Genomic DNA, 23,188 nt, shown 5'->3' on the forward strand with positions numbered 1-23,188 from the left:
AGCAGGGTCATGCCTCCTCGTAATTTAGAGCTAGCAGACTCGTCGTCCGATCGATTTTCGCCTTATGTGAGGGGGGTATAAAGAAGCGTCCGTGTGAGGGGGGTATTACGGCGCTGTATACATGTAGATGCCTAAAAACGAATCACAATTCGTGATTCTTGGGTACTCAATGATTAAGTCTGACTATTTCAGCCGAGGGAAACTATTCTCCAAGCAGATGTTACGGTTAGTGTCCGAGATTGGCAGACGAAAAAAATCGCGGCCAATACTAGCCCTGGACCGTAAGGGCGCGGTCACATAGGTCGTGCGATCGTTGTACGATTTTGATGCTTGGGATTTTCAAGCAGGCCGTGACAATCGACCAGCGACACGACAAACCAAGCATTTTGAGTCTTACTACGTACGCACATGTATTTTGTGTTTGCAGACGTACATTTTTGTCCTCCGAAATGCACGACGTTAGCGATCGTACGACGATCGCACGACCTATGTGACTGGGCCCTAACTCTGTGCTATCATGAAGGAGGCTGCCAATCGCAACGGTCTAGCTCCGACCTAGCGCTTTCATTTATTCATTCATTTATTGTTATGGACGGGTGGTCGTTCGTCAAGATGTCATTTTCACACGTATTAAACCGCTAATAATTTATTACAAAATATCTCTTCTCCGTTAGTGAGAGCAATTGTTCAGATCTTTATATTTGTCTGCCATTTCTACCAGCATTCAATTATAAGCCATATATTTCCTTGCTGGTTTTCAGTTTTTTTGTCGTCGATGCTCATTTGCATATGAGCATGGTGACGCAATGTCTATTTTGGTACCCCTATATATCTAAACGACCGGGTGGCAAGTTCTTATAATCACTTGTAAGTAGCTCATTCGGCAAGTCTTTACCTTATCAATCTGGAGATTCGAGTTTGAGACCGCGTGCGGAGAATTATACTTTTTTCTTCAAAATGATTTGGGCCACATGTCGTCAACTCATTCACACACCCAGCCAGCTGTTCGTATATCTTCGCCCCTGGTCAGCTTTAAAAAAACACTCTGTTTTATTTCTCTAGGGACAGACATATCACCACTAGAGCGGTTTTTGATGAGATCTGCGTACATAATCATAAAACAAAGGTTTAAATCAACTTAAATGCATCAATGATAAAAATGTTATACAACAAACCAAAGAAATACATAATACCTCTCTGTCAGTCAGTACATAATACATAATACAAGCAACTAAATACAACAAATTGAGTGAAATAAGGTAGAAAATGGAATTTGAATACCAATGATTATAGATAAAACAAAATAATCAGTGGTAATTGGCGAGACATCCATGGTTCTCATGCGTTTAAAGGGATTGTGATTGCTACTTTCAGAAGACATCGAGAGTTCTATAACGCTGATTATTTGTACCTCAGTATTGGCCTAACATGTAAAGCTGTTTATATTAAATTGTTCATATAGCCACAACGAAAGAATAGAAATGTTTAATTAAAGTCCTTACATTCACGGACGAACCACAATTATAGACAAAAGTGTGTCTCAGGAAAGCCAAGCCCAATTCGTTTATAATAGCCATCACGAGCTTTTGAATCAGTGTATTCCTAGAATAATGTCAATTTCTGTCATTGTACGCATATTTTTCTTCGGGCACGAACTTGCAAGTACGCATGTATTAATGGCCTTTTCTAGGCATATGAAAAGTAAAAAGAAAAATTGAATTCTTAATTTTCTACTTTTCTATTGAGATGGATGCATACTATAATGTTATACCCCTGCCCCCTCCAATTTTGCCCAACTTGGCTATAAGTACGGGTCACAACAAATTTAAACTCGGACATGTTTACAAACATATACAAAAGTGTAGTGCACTTTATCTTCTATCGCATCATGAGGTGCAAAATAAGATTGACAACTAGGATTTCAATTCGCGGCCTCTACTAGTACTACATTTGTACCTAGCTCCCCAACCGAAACTTTTTCTAGGAAAATAGGAAAGGGCGTCTATTTGCTCCGAAGATAAAACCCGGAAAAAATGGATGAACTATAGAAACCAAGAAAGTTTACAAGTGTTTACCAATGAATGGGTGTGTATTGTGAAGATTTGTTATAATCGGCGCGTGAGTCAGCCAGGGGAACAAGCCCGTCCGTGATTGGTCGGTTATTTTAAGCCCAGGACCGCGCCTATAAATACTGACGTCACGTTACAGAAGACAGGAAATTCCAACAGAGACGGCCGTGTGCCTCACAGCTCCCGAGCTGCCGACAAATTTACAGTCTTAAAGAACCCTTCAGAAGAAAGAAAACTCTAAGGAAGCGTGAAGGTCAGTATGATTGCTTAGTCTACAACGTCTTGTAGAAATGGGAACGCTGGTAGGGCTGTGCACGAGGACCGAAACTTCCTCGTAGTCTGGGCGGCGAGGGGAGGGCTTATGGCCGCCATGCATGAGTTCGTGCTCTCGGTAGCGACTCCAATTTTTGTTCCTCTATCAAATCGGCTTGCTAGTTGCATACAGGTACTCCCAGTGAGTGTGTAAGTCTGGTAATACCTGAAGAGATAACTGTATTGCTAGATCTCAATATATTTTCAGCTAGTAAACAGAAACTTGTGTTTGTTTTAGTCGGTCTAGTTGGTGGCTCGCTCCATGCATCGAGGTCACGTATACCAAGCAAGAAAGAGTCACGTAGAATTTATGGAAGCCAGTTTGTGTATTTGCACAAGTTTTGCAGACTTCATAAGTCTGCAAAAATAGTAGAAATTTGCCTAAAATGGAAAGATAACAGGGAGTAACATAAAGTTTGCAATTTCTGAGTTTTTACCAATTTTGCAGCAGCTTTAAAGTTTAATATAGTCTGGAGGAGACTATAAGTTTTGTTGAATCTACTAATTGTTTTATAATGAACATTTGTCCATCATGAACATGCAGTGATATAAGTAGAATAGAAAGGAAGAAGCGGTCTCGCATACCACTGCCGTGTTATTTGCATGGTTCCATTTCCTAAATCTTTTTTTGGGTGTCATGAAATTTCTTTTGTTTTGAGTTGTAGGAATCCAAAAGTCACTTCCTCAATTGCAATATATTTCTTTTATTGACCTGTTATCATAACCATGTTTTATTTTCTTTTATTGGCCTATCATAACGTGTTTTTTTTCCACTGTTGTACATGTTTGTGTGGCTGTCTGACTCACGAGGTCATTATGTGGTGTCAAAACGTTATCACGATTGCGTTGTTTCTAGTTCTGTGTGAACAGTCGGTACAGGAAACCAGAATTGTTTACACTGTCGCCATTATATGGTAATACATGTGTACTGCTGCCATATGGTTGACCACCTCTAGTATGAATCTTCTAAAGCTAGGAGTTTCATATCCTAGAAATGTGCCTAGCTACGTATATACCTATTGTGGTGATGAGTTCCGAAGGAATGTGTGAATAATGTATCCCAGACTTATGCCCCAGGGCTACGATACAAGCCAACACCTTGCAATCCTTTATGACGTATGTTGGGTGGGACCAGTTACTGTATCAGTCCACTGCAACGTAAACAATTTGCAAGTAAACACTGTGAGAAGAAAAGCCTGGAATTTTGCAATGTGCATGTAACAATGTGCAAGACAAGTATATACTGTCGCATATGTACAGCAATAAATTTATAGTTTTATAGATTAATGATTTGATATGTTGACAAGGGAGGGGCTCAGTTAATAGCACACCTTTGTCACCTCACGTAAGAGTCCTTAACCTTTGTACTTTCTGTGACATCACCACGTCCGGCCATTGTGCTGCAACAACAGTTTTCAGACCACCCTTGTCTCCACTAGTTGTACTGTGTGTGGTATGTCCCTGTAGCTCAACTGGTAGCAGTCCGTACAGGACTGCTGCCCAAGTGGTACTGTGTGTGGGATGTGACTGAAGGGACATAAAAAAAAAAATTAAAATAGGGGTCCCGTAACTAATGCATAAGTGTCTCGAACACATTAAGGGGAAGGGGTACTCCTAACAGCCCCTTGCGGGAATATACCCTGGTACATATAGATAAAGCACTACAACAAGGGTCTGAACAAACTAGTACTGTGCTGTATGTGGGAGTATGTGCATCAAGAATAGTGTATTTTTTATTTTTTTGGGGCTGACATATGCATGAGAGAAGTAGTCAATTAACTTTTGTTGTTGGACGTTCCTAGTCTTAGACTTAATTTTGACACTTGAAATGATCTTATCTCTTTTATCATGACATCCGGCGAATTGTTATTTTCTTCATCATAATTGATTATACGTGTGTATTCACATCCTGCATACCATCGCTCTTACAGTTGGTGCTCAGCGCGGTAATTGATAACATGCCAGGCCATTCATTGTCAGGCTTTGCCAATGCAAAATTCAGTTCAACACGTAAGTCTTGTAACAAGCACATGAAAATGCTGATTAACAACCATTAAATGGTCACAAAAATTAAAAAATGACAGCTCATCTTTTGTTACCCCTTCCCTATATATCTCCTACTTGTTTATGCTTCACAATTAGGCGTAGTTTACCCATAGACAAGTCAGACATATTTTAATGACTCTCACTGAGTGTTTCTGGGAAGACCCTGACCTTTAGTTACGCACGTACGACAACTCCACAGAGGGATCTGATAACTGTTGTTGGCAGCGAGTACCATATCCTACCAGTAGTCTTCTGAGAAAGCAGGGTCGGTTATTCATGGTCTAGTAACAAGGAAACGAAAACCGTGCCCATATCGGGCCGAAGTTGGGTAAACAGTTCATACCTTGGTTTCCAGGGCCGAGCACTAGATATGTTTTCAAAAGCAACAGTAAGTCGCATGTTTGACTTGGATTGTTAAAAAACTGGCAAGCAATGTTCATCCAAGCCTGCTGTTTTTGTGTATGTATATGTTTTTTTTTCTAGTGGTGACAAAATCTGTGTTAGAATGACTTAAGTTTTTGAATAGCAACAAAATTCACCTGCTACAACCAAAGCAACATATTCATTTACCTGGCAACTTGTGATTCTGCTTCTGTCAGTTACTGTAAATGCACAGGGATTTAATTCCGCGGTAACGGAAAAAGGGACTTTTCACGGTGGTTTTAAATTTGCGGTAGCACTATGTACTGTAGTCTCTTACTGCCATGGAGAAATGTTTGCGGTGATTTTAGGTTTGCAGTGAAGCAGTCACCGCGAACATTAAACCACTGTGAAAGTTTCTGCATTTACAGTACTACACAGTAGTGTGCGTACTCCATAATGGTTAATGGCCCTACCTCTGGATCAAGAAGCTGTGAGTTCGAATCCTAGCTGTGTCGGCTCGCTAACTTGACAGGCATGCTACTGGAAATGGTGACCATCCTTAGGACGGGACGTTAAGCCGTGGTTCACTGTTCATTGTGCTTTTCAAAAAGAGCTACTACTACTTGAGTACTACTAGTAGGGGAATTTCCCCGGTACAATGAACCTGTAAATACTGTACATATACTAGCGTTTGTCTTCTCTGTCGCAACCAGTGGAAGAGTAGCTCTTCTGTGAGTTAAACTGGATCAAAGTTTTATTTTTCCGTATCACACATTTAAATGGTATTGATCTTCTTACTTTACAGAACATGGGAACAGTTCCGCAGCCAATCAGGAGGAAGCTGGTGGTGGTGGGGGACGGCGCGTGCGGGAAAACGTGCCTGCTCATCGTCTTCAGAAATGATGAGTTCCCAGAAGTCTACATTCCAACTGTCTTCGAGAACTATGTAGCAGACATCGAAGTGGACGGAAAACAGGTAAGCTGAGATCTGATTATATAAATAAATAAATAAATTATCACTCATACAACTAATTAGAATAAGCCATCTCACAATTCAAGGTGCATGTGCATTTGTGGTCTAATTATAATAAGGTCAGAGTTGAAGGTCCTTCACAAGTTCTCTGCCGGCCTGGAACTTTTTTACTAACTTAAGTATTCCATTCTACTGTTTACCATTTTGTACCTTCAGTGAGTTCTTTTTACTACCGCTGCTTAGCCCCTATGACATGGAGTACAATTATAAGCCGTCATAATTTCATACCTGGTGCCCTTTGATTGAATGTGAGAAAACCACCGAAAACACCTAAAAGTAATTAAAACACAGCCATTTTTGTAGTCACATGGATTCTTCGTTTTTTTCCGATGGGCCTTCACATCTGACCTTACCCACAATCCACTGTCGTACAGAAACTGTGAGATTGCTTACCTAATGAGTCATGTTGAGCGATATTAGATAAGAAAAATATGTAGAATCTTTTTTTCTTTATGATGTTAAACACTCCCACATTATACTGCATTGTACTATTTACCAGCAAGAGGGGTATAAAACATGATGATTATAGACTACTGTAAATGCAGAAACTTTTGCAGTGGTTTACCGTTTAATGCTCATGGTGGCTGCTTCACAGTAAACTAATGTGAATGTTTTTCCATGGCAGTAAGAGACTACATTGCATGGTGCCACCACAAACTTAAAACCACAGCAAAAAGTCCTTTTTACTGATGCCGCGAAATTGAATCCCTGCGAACTAAATGCATTTACAGTATATTGCTGATGATTGTCCCCTATTCAGCTAACTGTTTATACGTTTCATGTGCACAGGTTGAGCTTGCTCTGTGGGACACAGCTGGACAAGAAGACTACGACCGCCTGCGACCGCTCTCCTATGGTACGTACGAGACTGACGTACTTCTCGTCTGCTTCGCTATCGACAACCGAGACAGCTTCGTCAACGTCGCCGACAAATGGGTACCGGAAATCAAGAACTACTGCCCCAAAGCACCTTTCCTATTGGTCGGGAACAAGAAGGACTTGAGAACGGATAAAGCTCGCAGGAAAGAGTTGGCGGAAATGAAGGAAGAGGTTATCTCGACCGAGGAAGGGCTAGAGATGGCGAAGAAGGTCGGCGCTACCGCGTACATCGAGTGTTCGGCCAAGACGAGAGAGGGGGTTCGCGATGTCTTCGAGTCGGCCACTCGCGCAGCACTCCAGAAGAAAAAACAAAAGACTACTGCCTGTTGTGTATTAATGTAGCACTTGCCTAATCAACAGTTCGTAGGGTAGGTATAGAATAGAATGCTGGTACTGTGGAATCTTCAGATAGAAGCTTTGTGTACACAAGGAAGCACTGACTGTTCTGTCTGTAACTATACCAATATAGATTATGTTTGCCCTTCCAAAGAAGCAACAACTAGTACAGTAGAAGTCGGTTAATTGCACGCCCCATTTGCCAGCGTATTTCGTGCAATTATCCGGGTGGTACAGCAATGTGAAGTTGTATACAGCTTGAATGTACCAGTTTGGAAATTGGGGATTCTGTGCAATTAAAAGAAATGTGCAGCAATCCGTTGTGCAATTAACTGACTTCTACTGTAGTTCACATCAAAATGCATCTTTTCTTCAACACTATGCCAACACTCTACTAGTAGTCAAAATAGGATAAAGTTTAAAAAAGTGTGTCATAAAAATATTAAAATAGAATAGAAAGCAGATCAACTAGGAAGACGAAGAGTCCTTGAATTTCTATTGTAAAAAGGAATTTGTATATTGGGATCGGAGTATGAGCTTTTGTAAATACCTGTTGTAAGCTGTGTATGTGTTTGCTATGTTACCTGCGGGAACAGGTAGATCTAAAAATTTTTTATACCTTTTTTGGCTGAAGTATAGGAAAGTTATGAAATTTGGAGAATAAACGTGCATCACAGCAATTGTGTGTTTGGTAGAGTACTTTACTTGGATTAACACAATATTAACTAGAGTTCCACGAACCCATACCTTTACCAAATTGTAAATCTTCATGTTGTCCAATGCTGCCATTGGTGAGAGGTCTTTTCAGACTAATCTCCAGGCAGATTTACTGGTGGCAAAAGATAGTATCAAAGCTGACAAAGGGGTATAACCTACTCTCCAAGCAGAGGTTAGGCTAGTTTTTTTTTCAGTCGTTTTTATCGGGCTTTCTATTTTGTATTGTAACAAGTAACATTGAGTCAGAATTCTGGAAACCTAAGTCAGAATTCTCCAAAATTCTGGGAACCTAAAGCCTCCAGAAGCTTTTTTTCTTGGAGACATTTGGTTGCAATCTACATGTTAATTACCTTTTAATAGACCATAGTTGCAAATCTTAATTCATTTGTCTAATCGTTTTTCAAATGATTAAGGTTTGTCTGGATTTAATCTGGAAGTCCAAAATTAACCTGGAGGGTGTTTCAGGCATTCCCGAGTTGTTGTGTTTATAGATATATACATGTATATAGACCCGTAAAAAAAAATAAAGAATCCAGAAATGGTTGTGCTATGACAATAAAGTTAATATGAAAGTGAATTATAGTAGGAATGTTGATTCCATCATAAGGATGAATTCTGCATGCACACCATTTTTTGTTCTTCTAAAAAAAGTTTTGGACCAAAGTACAGTAACCAAACTATCAAACTATAAATCACACAAACTGAGCAAATGTATGTCATGAATTTGGTAAACCTTCCTGACCACTTTAATAGATTTCACAATAAAGGCAACTTTTTTAATTTTTTCTTTTGCCCAATTTGTTTCCGCACGCTCGCATCAGTTTTGGAGTTCCCATGAACTGCATGAAATCTATCTAGTAGTCAAATCAATGTGGCCTAAATCCCGCGAGACTCTGCGAGATGTGAGTGAGAGCACCTATAGCTCCGGGAAACAGGCATTTTTACTCAAAAGAGAAATAGAAGGACAATAATGGCACAGAAACAAGACGACGCAGAGGCAGAAGAGTACGAGGAAATTGAGGATGAATCCCTGGTGCTTGTGGAGCTGACAGGAATCATCGACTCGGACTTTTTACGTACAGGCTCGGGACAGTGCAAGTTTGTGGGCATCGACAGCGAGCAGCCGGTCTTACAGATGGATAGGTGATTGATTTTATTACCTTTGCCAGAATGGCTAAGGTTATGTTTTAGGCTTGTGAGTCTGTGTGTGTGTCTGTGTGTGTGTTAACAGCATAACTCGAGAAGCCTTTGATGTATCCCGATTATATTTGGTAGGTGGGTAGGGGTCGGGAAAACGAAGGTAAGGTTCGATAATGGGCCCCCTAGCGGCTTGCTAAGGTACTGCAGCAGAACCTCAATTTTTGATATCTCCTGTTCTGGACATGCTGTGATCATGATTTTCGAGTGGTAGATAGCCCTCGAGGCAGAGAGTAAGTGCTGGGAGTTTGGGCCCCCTAGCGGCTTTTTTGGAACTGCAGGCGCCGGTTTCCTTTCAAACTTTGGACGAGAATAACTCTACAACGTGTTGACGAATCGTCATGATTTTTGGTATGTAGATACTCTCATGTCCCTAATAAACATACCTTCCGGAATAAACATACCCCCCGGACAAATCTTCAAAATCTAATAAACATACCCCCCGGAATAAACATACCCCCCGGAAAATGACCAAATTGACATGTAGACTGTGTCCATGCTACTTCTGTTCAAGGGAAAGAAGATAATAAGCAGGTAGGTTATTTTTATTTACTTATACCTGATCACCAAATCAGTTAAATATAGCTGTATGAATAATGAATATTGACTAACTATAGATATCTTATTCAAATTATAATATTTTCTCAATTTTCTAATGAAAGGTATACAGACTCCTAACCGGGGGCCAACAGTGCTTTCAAATTCAACAAGTGAAAATTTACATGATACATGAATTTTCTACTCAGAACTTGAAGCAAGTAATCAATAAATATTTTTGTACATTACTTAAAATTACTGGCATATCAATAAAATCATTATAAATATAGCTCCAAGTACTCAACCATATATGTTTTAGACATAACCATCAATTAAAACACACATCAACACTCCCAAAATGGACATAAACTGTTCACAAAGTTTTTGTGAGAGCTCGTCTGTGAAGTAGCCCAGCATTCAGGCCACAATTACTAAATATGTTACAGATTATATTTTGACACTAGAAACCGCTAAAATTAGAAAATTTTCTGATTATTTCTGAAATTCAACACTCTGAAAATATATATGACATTTTGTGCCCATCATTACACCGAAATAAAATCATTTTCACCCGTTTACGGCCTCATTTTAGTGATTCGAATCTGCCGCGCAACAGGGTGCTAGCTTTACTGTCAGTGCGTGTTATTCCTGGCAGCCATGTTGGATCAGTTTCGGGTCTTTTTCTTCAAGTTTAAAGCTATTTTTACCGACGGATTTCTGCTGTTTTTGGAGAATTTGCGGCCCCAAAACTCACATTACAAGGGAAAGAAGGTTCTAATTGTTGTTTCTTATGTGAAGGAATTATTCGTCCGCCCCGTTGACGCTGCCGATAGCGCATGGAACCACATGGTCGGAAATATACTGTACCTGTACATGCTAAAATTATGTGATCAGTGTGTTCATTTACGATGTAAATAGAGACTGTAAAAGTTGTTTATATAAAAAATTGTGCTTCAAAACGTCAGTGTGGCGGCTTATTTTCCCAATAATAACATTTATTTTGTACATTCATAGCGAAATCGACCGATATTTTACATAATCGCTAGGATGTTTGGGTCACAGTGGAGGGGAAATCCGAGCCGCTTCGGCCAAAAATAGTGAATTTTGAGCAAAAATACCGCGGACATATGGACAGAAAACCCCAAACTTTTTATTATGCGGTTGTCCCTGGTTAGCAAAGCCCCAATTTTCAAAAAAATAATAAACGTACCGTCCCAAATAAGAACGTACCGGGTGGAATTTTCCTGGGAAAAAAATAAACGTCCCGGTACGTTTATTAGGGACATGAGAGTAGAATGAGTGATGACTTACATAATGGTATACTAATTATGCAAATCAACAGGTAATTTGCATAATTAATAAGGAAAATTTATAAAACCACTGCATTCCATGATAGGACTTTAAAACTTGTCCCATATGTAGCTGGGAAGGAGAGAAATGTCGATAGATATCAATTATGCAAATGATGGCCTCATTTGCATAATTAATGAGAAAATATGAACATGTTGGCGGATCATCATGCTTTTTGGTATGTAGGTAGCGTAAGTGAAGACCTACATAATGAGATACCAATTATGCTAATCAACAGCTAATTTACATAATTAATGAGGATATTTATAAATTCACTACATTCCATGATAGGACTTGTCACATATGTAGCTGAGAAAGAGAGAAATGTCAATACATATTTACCATGCAAATGATGATCTCATTTGCATAATTAATGAGAAAATATGAACGTGTTGACGGATCGTCATGATTTTTGGCATGTAATATAATGTGATACTTATTATGCAAATTAACAGCTAATTTGCATAATTGATTAGGAAATGTTCATGAATCCACTGTATTCCATTATAGTACTTTCATCAAAGTTGTCACATATGTAACTGAGAAAGAGGGAAGAGAGTAAGAGGTGTATTTAAAGACTTTGAAAAAGAATAAGTCAAGAATGGATCATCATGATTTTTGGTATGCTAATAGCTTAAGTAATGCTTGCTACAATTTGATATCAATTAATTGTAACTTGGGATCTAATTTGCATAATCAATGCCGAAATTTTATAAACCAACTACAAGCATATAATTATAAAGAAAATGAAATGAGTAACGCATTTGTCTACAGACATCATTCTGCATAACAAACCTGGTTTATTTGGCAAAGGTATGTGTTCGTGGAACTCTAGTTATCAATCCATTGATCAGTATTGATGTAATAACATTGTTATTTTGTTGATTGATGTATCTTCAGGTACATCTTCACAGGTGAATATGAGGAGACAGTTTAACAACTGAGAAACATGTGTCTTACAGATAAACTTTCACCCTGAGGCTGATGCTTTTATCTTAAGATGTTGATGTACAGGAACTCCTTAACATCTACAGTCACACCTGTCTATAGCGGCCACTCAAGGGACTGGAGAAAAATGGTCACTATAGACAGGTGGCCACTGTAGAGAAAATGTTGTTCAATTGACCATGAGCAAGCTACACATGATTTCAGTTCCCACTAATCTTTCTCACCAAATAACATTGTCTTGCTTGACTTGCACTTAAATGCTCAAGGCATGCATACCTTCTGCTACTGCCAAAATGACCCTGTCAAGAACTCCAAATCCTCGCAAACTACAATTTCAAACTCGGTGCAGAGTGACATAAGGCTGCAGTATGGTTGCAATATGCAGTGTTTCTGTGTCAACGGGACCGGAAATCTTGTGGCCGTGGCCGCATTGGACAGGTGGCCGCTTAGCCTATTTCTTAGTCATTACGAATCCAAGGGACCGACAAAAAGTGGCCACTATGGCCAGGTGGCTGCTATGCAAAGGTGGCCGCTAATACAGGTTTGACTGTACTTACATGTATCTTCATCTTCAGGTACATCTTCGCAGGTGAATATGAGGACACAGTTGGCACCTGTGTAATGTTTGAGGAGGGGAGTCTGGATGAGGAGGAGGGAGATACCCAGCTGGCATACATGTGCCACACGGCCAAGAAACTAAACATGACAAGGTAGTCTTTCTATAATGTTGTTCTCAACGAACTCTGAACTAATTTGTTCCAAGAATAGCTTATACAGTTAGGAAATTTGTTTAAAATGAAGTACATAACTTAACTGATTTTTAAAATATGTGTAATCATAGTTGATCTATTTACCCAATCATAGTTAATCTATTTACCCAGGAGAAAGAAATCAGTGAAAATTCATTTTACTTTCATTTTACATGAACATGGATGTATAGTTTTGGGCCCATTTGGGTGTCTGCACCAAGCATGCAATTCCAGTGCAATATCTGCAACATTTTGAGTGATTGCAGTAAAACTTGGCATGTGTGTAAGGTGTTGGGCTCCTGATGATCAAGGGCTTCTGGTGACCAACCTTGGTACTGCAGCAGAATTATTTTTCTTCCATTTTTTAAAAATCTTTGGTCCTGAACATGCTATGGTCCTGAGGGAATAATTACATTCGTTAAAGATTGTGATAGTGTTGTGTAAACCATTGCAAAACATATCAAAGTTTGAAAGCAAATTTGCCCGGATTCTTGTCCACAGATCGTTCCTCACAAGCAAAAACGATGACACAGACGCCATGTCGTTTCTACGGGAGGACAATCCGTACCACCGGCGAGCGCTGAAGATCGCCTCCTCCTGCACCTTACATGTCAAACCTGACAAGTCTGCCAGCGAGGGGACCACATCAGACGGGAGAGAGGTACCCAGCAGTGGTGAGAAGCCGAGGGAAGGCACTGAAGATGTGGAGATGATAGAAGATGTTGGAACTGAGAAATTGAAACATGTAGAAAGTCATGTAAAAGACAGTCATGATACAATAGGTGATGAGACACAACCAGAGGAAGAAACAGTTAATGTAGAAAAAGAGCAAGAAAATTCCTCAGATAGATAATACTATTATAACATATTTATCATAATGTTATATGTGTGTGGATGTGCTAGATAAAATCCAGTTGTCAACGTAATGAGTGAACAAAATCATGTGTGTTGTTCACACATAAACTCTCCCATTTGTATTCAGACAATGCCTATATTGTTACATAAAAATGTAAAAAGTTCATCTGTGCCAGTTACAGAAATGATTTTAGTCACACCAAGGAGGTTAAAGAATGATTATACACCATTACCATATCAAGCATTTTTAACCCTTGGCTTAAAGATAAAACATAATGCCATTGCCATTACAATTACATTGAAAAAAAAATATAGAAATGTTATCATTGTATGTCAAAAGATGTCTGCATTGACATTTATACGAGTATAAAATTCTACAGCAAAACTAGATTGTTCAACATTTGTATTTGATACAACATCGTACATCAAAATCATATCATAGCCCTGATTGCACATCATAGCACAAGATTGTTTATACATGTACAACCAATAAAATAACAAAACACCAAGTTAAGTAACAAATAAATACCACCGAACTTTAAGAAAGCCTGCATGTTCAAGTTAAACACAAAAATATAGCTTCCTTGAAACAAGGATATATATGTCAACTCATTTTCCTAAGGTCAAGGAATACACAAACTTTTGTATGTTCAAAATATACATCTCACTTGTAACAAAAAATACATATGTAACTTTGTAAGCAAATATAGTTTGATGAAGGTGCGGGTTGATACATGACAACATCAGCGCATAAAACTGAGATTTTTCTTTTGATCAACATAATAGAATACAACACGGTGTATTCCGTATTACCCGAGGTACCAGCCCGACCGCGGGTCAGATCGCCAAATCAGGTATTCGAACTTTCGATGGCGCTGCACTCGGCCCGTTCGAAACAGTTCGATTTATTCAAATGGAGCCCATGTGATACGACTTTCGAACCTGTGTGATACGGGAGTTATGGCCCGGTTCGGAACAACCGTATCGAACGTTTTCGCGTCACAGGTATGACATAAAATGAGTTATTTAAAAAGGCTTCTATGTAACATTTAGCACACATTCCTCTGTGCTAATATTCCCATCACCTAGCTAACTATATTTCGCCACACCAATTTATTTGCATGTTTACCAGACATATCTTGAAAAGAAATCAAGACAAAAACAACAACACTGAAAGGAAAACTTAAACCTACCTATACTAACTCCCTGAAACTTTTTTTACATTGACCTGACAGAAACTGTGTGTACCAAAGCACACTGTTTTCCTTGATTTAGTTCATTTTCTAGCTCAGCTTTTTAAACTAATAGCAAAAAAAATCAAATTTGTGAGTAAATATTAGGATGCCTGCTGTTCTAGTGGTTTAAAGACAGGCTGCCCAGTTCTTTCTCTAAAAACCAGGAAACCAAGAAACCCTATGAGAGCCACAATGACCAAACAGCCGAACACGATCCCCACAACAGTCCCTCCGTCCATTGTCTGCACCTCCTCGTAAATCGCAGCACAGGAGAAGAAGTTCCCGTCATCGTGAGCGCAGAATTGGTCGTTACGACAGGCGCGGTGCCACGCGTCACAGTAGTCGGACCAGATGGGCATGCCTGACATCTGCCACTGGTTGTGACTCGGGTCGGAGGCGTTATAATCACTGTCTGGGTACTTACGGAATAAACCTGCAAGACATAATAGGTGGATTATAAAGGATGCAATAAAGAAAGTTTATTTTTTTATGCCCGGAGGCTAATTGCAAGTACATGGTAGAAACATAAGATCTAGAAGATACATGTGACAATGAACAGTGATGAGCATAATTGTAAAAAGAAGATACTCAAATACCAGTGTTGGCTATTTCTAAACCAACCTGGGTTTGACTTCTTTTCTGGAAGCAGAGGAAGACGAAAAGCTCCACTTTCCCCACAGTTTTATATACAAGCATTGTTCATTCATTTAACCAGGAGAGACATATTGCATACTGGTGTTTTCAATGTTAAAAAGCTAAAAAAAACGTGGTAATCGCTCTCCTGGAACGATGACAGTTCTACCTATTACCATGGTAAGCTTCTTTTTATGTAGTACAGTAGCATTTTGATGTTACATACCTGTTTTGTTGTTGTTTTTCTTTTCACCCTAACTTTTCCGTCCTCTAAATATGCTGACAAAAAGATTTAACACGGTATTGAGTTTGTGAAGTCTGAGAACTGCATAACTGCTTCCTTACCTGCATTGGGCTCACACTCGTAGAAGCACGCCTCCTGTATGAAGAAGCGTTCGCAGGCAGGTGAGAGCGGGCCGCACCTGTCCCAGTGCCACTCTGGTCCGTAACTCTCCTTCAGTTTCTGCACGCTGTTTACTGTGACCTCAGTACAACAGGACCTCTTCTTCCAGGGGTGACACTCTGCAAATGTGTCAGGTTCTGGGCCAGGGGTGTCCTGTGCAATGGGGAAGATACAATATATCTTTACCTCTGAAGCAGGGCTCTAGCCAGCTCGAAATTTTTTTCCGTCAACCAATTCCCATTGTCGCGAAAACAGCGAAAATCAAGCTAGAAAGACGGAACGGAGACCTTGAAAAACGGGTTTTTAATGAAATTATCGTATGCGAAAGGGCGCCGACACACATTGTCAACAATCATAACAATAGCAAAACAAATAGTGTGTGGCTTTTACGGCCGTGGACAGCGTCCCCAAGCCGCCTGTAGCTTCCACCAAGAATTTTTGTCCATCAAGGTTGACGGATTGGTTTAAAAAACTTTCCGTCACACGCAGCAAATTTCCGTCAATTGACGGAAAAACGGACGCTGGCTAGAGCCCTGCTCTGAAGTCAAACTTCTTGTAGAATAGAACTTAGAAGTATCATTTTTGTGCATTTTTGGACGTGTCCTGGGTACAGCACACATTCTCTTTCCAAGGTTGGCATTCAGAAAAGGTAACCTGGCTCAGAACATGGGGTGTCCTATTTAAGTTAAACTTACAGTTCTTCCGCGACCAGATGATGCAAAGAGCAGTGCCCATCTCCGTTTCAGGAGCCCCGGCCCACAAAACGTTGGTACAATCGCTACAGACTACCACAAAGATTACTTCTTTATCATTGTTTAAATAGAAAGTATAGATGAATGTATTCAAAGAGATGCCTCGAGCAAGGGCTAGCAGCCCTCCCTGTGTAGATATACCGTTACTGAAACAGTAATAAAACTTGCTGCCTATGATATGTGCCATTGGGCACTACAAGGGTCCAAACCAACAAACTAGTCCTGCTAATGTACAAACCTTGTGCAGATATCTGAGGTGGCAGAGTGCGGGTGGGCTTAGTCCAAGGTTCTGAGTCACTTCATCGTTTGGATTGTCCTTGTCGAAGAACCACATCGTGTACGCTCTCGAGCGGTTGGTCTCATACACAAACGACCCGTCCCACATCTTCTCACAAAGCTCCTTTCCCGAGGGGTAGATCTCGTGAAACGGCCTGCAGGGGATGTCGGAGGTCACCACGACCTTGGCCACTGCAAGGTCATGACTAAGAATGGAGAACAAGATGGCCGCTCCAACAAGACTGGTTGGGAACATGGTGGTTGTTACTGTTCACAGGGTTCTGGAGATCACACTTAGCTCTTGTTCTCAGTGTTGAGTTCCTGTAATTATAGGAAAAGACATTTGTACATTTCAGGATGAAAAGTAACACAGCCTTTCTACTTTAAGACACACCTGAAGAAATGTCAAAATCCTTAAACCCTATTGAGTAAGTCAATGAATAGCACTGAAGTTGGGAACTAAATGTTTCTACTAGGTATGTACGTACCAAGACTGGCTGTCATGTCAGATTATACTAGATACTGTAAATTATTTCAGAATATCGTTAGATTAGGTTACAATAACCTCCTTGGAATAAATACCATAACCACATAATTTCAAACTCTCAAGATTGTAAAAGTTGTAATATTATGCTGTACCTACATTTTTTTTAAAAACTATAAATCAACATATACACAGCATACTACGTTGACTGACGACACATGCCACTTTTCTACTCTTCATCAAACAACACACTTCTATCATATAAAGATTGAGCGTACCGCCCCCCTCCCCATCCTCATAATTTCACGAATCAACAGCCGATTACCTTTTAATATACAGCAGCAGAGCGTTGTCGTCTCCTTCTTACGTTGATTTAGAGGCAGCTTCTCTGTTGGGGAAATCACAGCTTAAGCGTACACGTGTGTTCCTCGTGTATACTGTAAGAAAACATTTAGTTGCGCAACATGGCATGATCTCGGGCACACATGGAAGGTGACCTACATATGACCCTAGTCGCTAGGTCAAAGGTTAGCAAAACCTGATTATCCGAAGTTGTCGCTGTAAGTTTTCAGATCGATACAAAGAAAATGACAATGCAAAGAAAACGGATTTGGTTTTCAATAAAGCAATCGTCCTATCACATTGTGGAAGTCGTCGGCAGTAATACACCTTTCTCACGCGGCGGCCATGATAAATCTAAAAAGAGTTCAATGTGGCAAACAAAAGGCTGTCCATCATAATTAGCAGTTCAACCAATGATAGCCTGCCAATTAGGAAAGCGACCAATAAGTGAATGGCTGCAAATCCGTCAAAAATTTGCATTAATATGTTTTTATTTTGCATCTCTTAAGGGACTATGGGGTCAGTCTTCACTCCTCTAAATTGCTACATCTTTCGGTGCATAACACTTCTTGTAATATTTATTATTCTATCTTGTATCATGAAAATTTGTGTGGTTTTGGGGGAAACTAAATGGGACCTTATTTTAAAAATAAGTTTTGTCTGTTTGCCTCATTGACCTCGTCTTCGATCTATCATGGGTCTATCATGGCCGCCGCGTGAGAAAGGTGTATACGTCCGGCGTTTTTACGCGCACGATTTTTTGGGATCGTCAGGATTTTTGAGGATTGCCTGTCGAATTATTTTATGATGTGTCAGGCGAGCATACACTGACTTATGGATTATAGTCCAACAGAACTTCATATATTTTCTTAATGCAGGCTGTAAACCGTTTGAAAATATCATGTTCGCGCAAGTAACTTGCAAGTGACAGAAAATGAGAGCGCAACGTTTTACCATCTGATTACTCAAATTAGATTAGTGGGGCCGTGTAGCACAGTGGTAGTGTATTCGGCCCGTGACCAAGAGGTCGCCGGTTCGAATCCGCCTGCCGTGTTGCCGGTCTTGTGCCCTTGGGAAAGGCACTTTACACGACTTTCCTCACTTTACTCAAGTGAAAAATGAGTCGTCCCTCGGATAGGACGTTAAATGGAGGTCCCGTGTATGGGGAGAGCCATACCCCATGCACGTTAAAGAACCCCCATACGTGCGATGGTGCGGTATGAGTGGATCAAAAACTTACAGTCTTGTGTACGTCTTACGTACCGTGCTTGCAGCCCTCAGCCAAATGAGGTTAAGCACGTATAAAGAAGAAGAAGAAGAAGATTGATTCCTACTGACTTCGGTTTATTAGGGTACTATTTGTTTATTGATGTATTCATATTGGTGGGCTAATCCTATATTAGTCTCATCTATATGTTTATATGGGGATTTTCTATTTCCTAGCGGGATACGTGAATATGGACAGAACGTTTCTTTCGACAAACTCGTGCGAAAGAACTTTAAAGTTAAAACCCATTCGTATTAAGGTGCGACAGTTCATTGTAGGCATTGGTTTAACGATATCGTTTAGGTCAATATTTTGCACGAGATTCTCAGATTCATCTTTTTTTTTCTAAATCAGGTTCGTAGGGCCTGATGTTACCATCATGGTGATGAAGAGCGGCCCATAGCGATAACTGTAGCAGCATTTCTTCTCCCTAAGTCAGAAACATCAAGCTTAAGCAAGCTTGACTTCACTGACTCAATAGGCGAAGCAGGGGTACGAGGCTGCTCGGGAAATTCCCTACCCCATTTTGGCCGGAATGGTTTGATCCGCTAACATCGCACCATCGCACACGTGGCGGGTTCTTTTACGTGCCCGGGGTGTGGCTCTCCCCAAACACGGGACCTCCATTTAACGTCCTATCCGAGGGACGACCATTTTTCACTTGAGTAAAGTGAGGAAAGTCGTGTAAAGTGCCTTTCCCAAGGGCACAAGACCGGCAACACGGCAGGCGGATTCGAACCGGCGACCTCTCGGTCACGGGCCGAATACACTACCACTGTGCTACGCGGCCCCATCTATTTGTTGTTGAAGACTTGCGGGGTCAGCAGACTCAGCACAGACATAGGGGCGCCACCCGGGGCACTGTACATCCTGTTATGTTGTGTGTTCAAGTCAAAGATCTAAAGTTTTCTACCATTGCGAACGCCTGAATCAATGAAGAAAATTGTACTTTTATATGTATTAGTCCAGAAAGATTAGAGGTGTGCCCTAGGACACACTTTTAATGGATTTTCGTAGCACAAATCTGACGATGTTGCCGTTTGAAGGGTTTATGTATAACATGAATTGAATGCCTGCTAGCAACAACACAAGTTGCCAGCTAGTTAACAAGGCGAAGAAGAGCCGCATTATCAAAAAGTATATATATTTGTGGCAAAGGTGATAGCCAGACTGTAGATAATTGGCCGGGTCCGGTACGTTATTAGATCATTCATATCAGATATATATAGTATGCATCAAACGAGTCCACGTAGTCACGACAACTTAATCGTCATCCAGCTGAATACGAGGTTTTGGAACATGTTTTTCTGTATGTTTGAAGCTGTCTAATGTTGAGGCCGACTGAAATATGAAATAGCAATATGGCTCATGTCCATTTAGCCTCCAAGCTTCGCAGGCAGGCGGCGGTTGCTTTTTCATACGAGGCACTGGCCTTCACTGGATGGCAGTTATTCTTTCAAACTTTCCTTCCTGGTTTATTGTCGGCCACGTGGAGAAAGTGTTTGCAGAGCAAGAGTAGTTCAAGTTGTTAGAGCACACGTTCGCCGTGTTCTGACGTGACACCTTCGTCATAAAGGCCATGTCACACAGTATTAAATCAATCAGCAGACGACTCTGCGCGCTTTAATGACATTTCGGCAGTAATGCAGTCGTGTTCTCTCGATCATTGTGTGATTTCTAGGGATCAGTCAACGTTTGCAGAGGCCTATCTGTGTGAAAGGGTGGGTTTTCAGACACCAGACCCAAACGCACCGACCTTTGGGTGGTGGTACGATTCGGCGACTCTCTGGCGATCAGAAAACACGACGGAAACTCTTCGACTGCGACTGTGTGACAGGGGTATAAATGATGTACATATAGCGATATACGCAAAGAAACAGCAACAATACTAACATACCTCTGAACCCAATTGACCTTGGTGAGATCTCAGTGGCCCACTGAAATCTTAGGATTGTTACAATCAATCATGAGAAGATTTACTGATAAGCTCGATGCTTTAACGTCTTCCTCTGATTGATTGTAAAGAAAGGCACAGTCAACCCTAGTACTGAGCTCTTCAAGTTCCAATTACAAGTTCTTTAGTCCCTTGGCCTTTTGAAATGCCATCATTCTTCCAGTCTCCTCCTGAGGGTCAGATGAGATGAACAATCCAATGATGTGAATATGTATCATTGCATTAAATCAATACATCATGTCGTCAAGACAGATGAGACTACCCTCGATACAAAATGAATCGTCCTCTATTGGCCAATTTTTACAATTCCTTCGGCTCCGTTCGGCCTTGTGAAATTGTGAACCCATGTTTAGGGATTTGACAGGAGAGGAACCTTGACGATAACAAACTCTGTAAACTCTTTGTTCTATCTTGACCAGTCTCTTCGGTTCATTCAACCTTGAAATAAGTATGAAGAGAATTTGAATCTTCACCATTGGCCATGGGAGACTCCCAGGCTATGTTTTCTAATCAACAAGGTCAGGAACCAGTCTCATGGTTTATTTACATGGACATATACCGCCTAGAATTCCAGTTATGGGATGTTCGTCCGGATTTTGTCTGAAGTTTAACTCTCATTGATAGTTTCATATACTGTAAATGCATTTAAGTTCGCGGGGATTTAATTTCGCGGTAGCGGGAAAAGGGACTTTTTTCGCGGTGGATTTAAGTTCGCGGTAACACCATAGACTGCAGTTTAATACCATGATAGAAAAATGTTCTCGGTGGTTTTGATTTCGCGGTGAAGTGGTCACCGCGAAAACCGCGAACATTAATCCACCGCGAACATGTCTGCATTTACAGTAGTTTGTATATTTGTTCCATTTGTTCCAGGCTGGGGTAGGTGGAACCCCTTGCATCGTTGGTCGGAAGCCCTCCTTGGAGACGGAAACTCCAAATAACAAACCTGCATCTACTGGGACCGTCTTATACATGCTGTTCTGTCCCTGAGGGACTTAATGCGCCAGTAGACGAGAGGGTAGAGAGGGGAGTGCACACCCCTCCTTCACCTTCAAAAGTCACGTACAGGCCAGGCAGACGTCGAGTAACTGTTTGCCTACCATTGTCTTCCGGGACATATGGATGCCAACACAATGTTCCATCAGAGTAGTTTCGAGCTTACATAAGTTTTACTTACTTACTACTTAATCCTCTTCATCCCATGTGGGACATAAGGCTGTGATAAGTTTCCTCCACTGGGGTCTGTTCTGTGCTAGGGGCTGAGCAGCATCCCAGGGGATCCCAATGGCCGCTAGATCTTTAGCCACAGTGCGTCTCCATGTGGTTTTAGGACGTCCCCGTTTTCTCTTTCCCTCAGGGGCCCAATGTAGAGCAACTTTGGGGATACGGTCATCCGACATCCGCAGAACATGGCCCAACCATTTCAGTCTTATGATGGCAATTTCAGTAGACAACTGTCTTGTGTTCGTTTTTCTATACAGTTCTTCATTACTGATCTTATTTGGCCAGTAGATGTTACATATTCTACGCAGACAACTATTGTGGAATACATCGACTTTCTTCATGTCTGACTTTGTAACTCTCCAGCACTCAGAGCCATACAGAAGGACAGACTTCACATTGCTGTTATACAGTCTGAGCTTGGTTTTCAGGCTAAATGATTTGGATTTCCAAATAACACGGAGGCGACTGAAGGAACCTCTAGCTTTGCCAAGTCGGGCCTGGATATCCTATACATAAGTTTTATCTGATGACAAAGATGTCTGAGTTTTGGGTTGATTCCAAACGTTCAGCGTAGGGTGGAATAGCAGACGACGTTTTGTAGTGGCTGCTATAGGTTACCCTTGATTGGAAATGGTCGTTGTGCCATCCAACTATCAATAAAATGGAAGAAGGATTATTATAAAACCTAGGTAGTATGTTCATTGACATTGGATAACCCTTGTGTTTGCGTCACCAGCCCTAAAAGCCTAGCGCGTCGCCCTATCAGCCTTTATCATGGTAATAAATTTATCATACACATGCACCCTTGTGTGAACCTTTTAATATGTAAAACCTTGAAAAGACTTTCTAATACAATTTGTGTAACAGAGCGAATCGTATACGTGAACTATATTAGTGTCTTTCGGATGTTTCTACCGTGGATCGAATAATGACACTTTTTACTGATGAAAAAACACCCATACAGCAATTAAAATTCCCAACCTTAACTCTGACCTTTGTAAAATTAATGAGACCTAGCCACTGATTACTTTGAGGGGAACACCGTTTTCAATGAATATTTTTGCGGTGCTTGGGCGTAGTCATCAGATCATGTGCACCCACGCCTAACCTTACATGACTGAGTGCGCTATGATCATATTTTCTTGTCTCAAAGGCTAAAATGTATGTTATCCCTGGGTATGGCAACGTTGTGGATTTTTCCTTTGAAACAAATCTATTAGTCCACAT

The 23,188-nt window shown here is 40.7% G+C and overlaps 3 protein-coding genes across 3 annotated transcripts; 2 read left to right on the plus strand and 1 right to left on the minus strand.

Moving 5' to 3' along the window:
- Positions 1-2,181: 2,181 nt before the first annotated feature.
- LOC118423227 (ras-like GTP-binding protein RHO) lies at positions 2,182-7,269 on the plus strand. The gene is made up of 3 exons (XM_035831293.1): positions 2,182-2,322; positions 5,596-5,766; positions 6,613-7,269. Exons 2-3 carry the CDS (start codon positions 5,599-5,601, stop codon positions 7,042-7,044), a joined length of 600 nt encoding a protein of 199 aa, XP_035687186.1. The 5' UTR covers positions 2,182-2,322; positions 5,596-5,598; the 3' UTR covers positions 7,045-7,269.
- Positions 7,270-8,666: 1,397 nt separating this feature from the next.
- On the plus strand, positions 8,667-13,898 carry LOC118422831 (general transcription factor 3C polypeptide 6-like). The gene is made up of 3 exons (XM_035830610.1): positions 8,667-8,898; positions 12,363-12,497; positions 13,038-13,898. The coding sequence occupies exons 1-3, from the start codon at positions 8,726-8,728 to the stop codon at positions 13,387-13,389; spliced, it is 660 nt and encodes a 219-aa protein (XP_035686503.1). The 5' UTR covers positions 8,667-8,725; the 3' UTR covers positions 13,390-13,898.
- On the minus strand, positions 13,605-17,757 carry LOC118422830. The gene is made up of 4 exons (XM_035830608.1): positions 17,500-17,757; positions 16,653-17,011; positions 15,605-15,815; positions 13,605-15,059 (listed from the first exon to the last, which is right to left on the minus strand). Exons 2-4 carry the CDS (start codon positions 16,944-16,946, stop codon positions 14,728-14,730), a joined length of 837 nt encoding a protein of 278 aa, XP_035686501.1. The 5' UTR covers positions 16,947-17,011; positions 17,500-17,757; the 3' UTR covers positions 13,605-14,727.
- Positions 17,758-23,188: the final 5,431 nt, after the last annotated feature.

The sequence above is a fragment of the Branchiostoma floridae genome, chromosome 9 (genome assembly GCF_000003815.2).
Source record: "Branchiostoma floridae strain S238N-H82 chromosome 9, Bfl_VNyyK, whole genome shotgun sequence".
Taxonomy (NCBI): Eukaryota; Metazoa; Chordata; class Leptocardii; order Amphioxiformes; family Branchiostomatidae; genus Branchiostoma; species Branchiostoma floridae.

Excerpts from the sequence above, each read along its gene's own strand:
- LOC118422831 (XM_035830610.1), top strand. The coding sequence starts at position 8,726 with ATGGCACAGAAACAAGACGACGCAGAGGCAGAAGAGTACGAGGAAATT. Across the intron at positions 8,899-12,362 it reads CCGGTCTTACAGATGGATAG|GTACATCTTCGCAGGTGAAT; the intron begins GTGATTGATTTT and ends CTTCATCTTCAG. Across the intron at positions 12,498-13,037 it reads AAGAAACTAAACATGACAAG|ATCGTTCCTCACAAGCAAAA; the intron begins GTAGTCTTTCTA and ends TCTTGTCCACAG.
- LOC118422830 (XM_035830608.1), bottom strand. The coding sequence starts at position 16,946 with ATGTTCCCAACCAGTCTTGTTGGAGCGGCCATCTTGTTCTCCATTCTT. Across the intron at positions 15,816-16,652 it reads ACCTCAGATATCTGCACAAG|GACACCCCTGGCCCAGAACC; the intron begins GTTTGTACATTA and ends CCCATTGCACAG. Across the intron at positions 15,060-15,604 it reads CGAGTGTGAGCCCAATGCAG|GTTTATTCCGTAAGTACCCA; the intron begins GTAAGGAAGCAG and ends TATGTCTTGCAG.
- LOC118423227 (XM_035831293.1), top strand. The coding sequence starts at position 5,599 with ATGGGAACAGTTCCGCAGCCAATCAGGAGGAAGCTGGTGGTGGTGGGG. Across the intron at positions 5,767-6,612 it reads TCGAAGTGGACGGAAAACAG|GTTGAGCTTGCTCTGTGGGA; the intron begins GTAAGCTGAGAT and ends TCATGTGCACAG.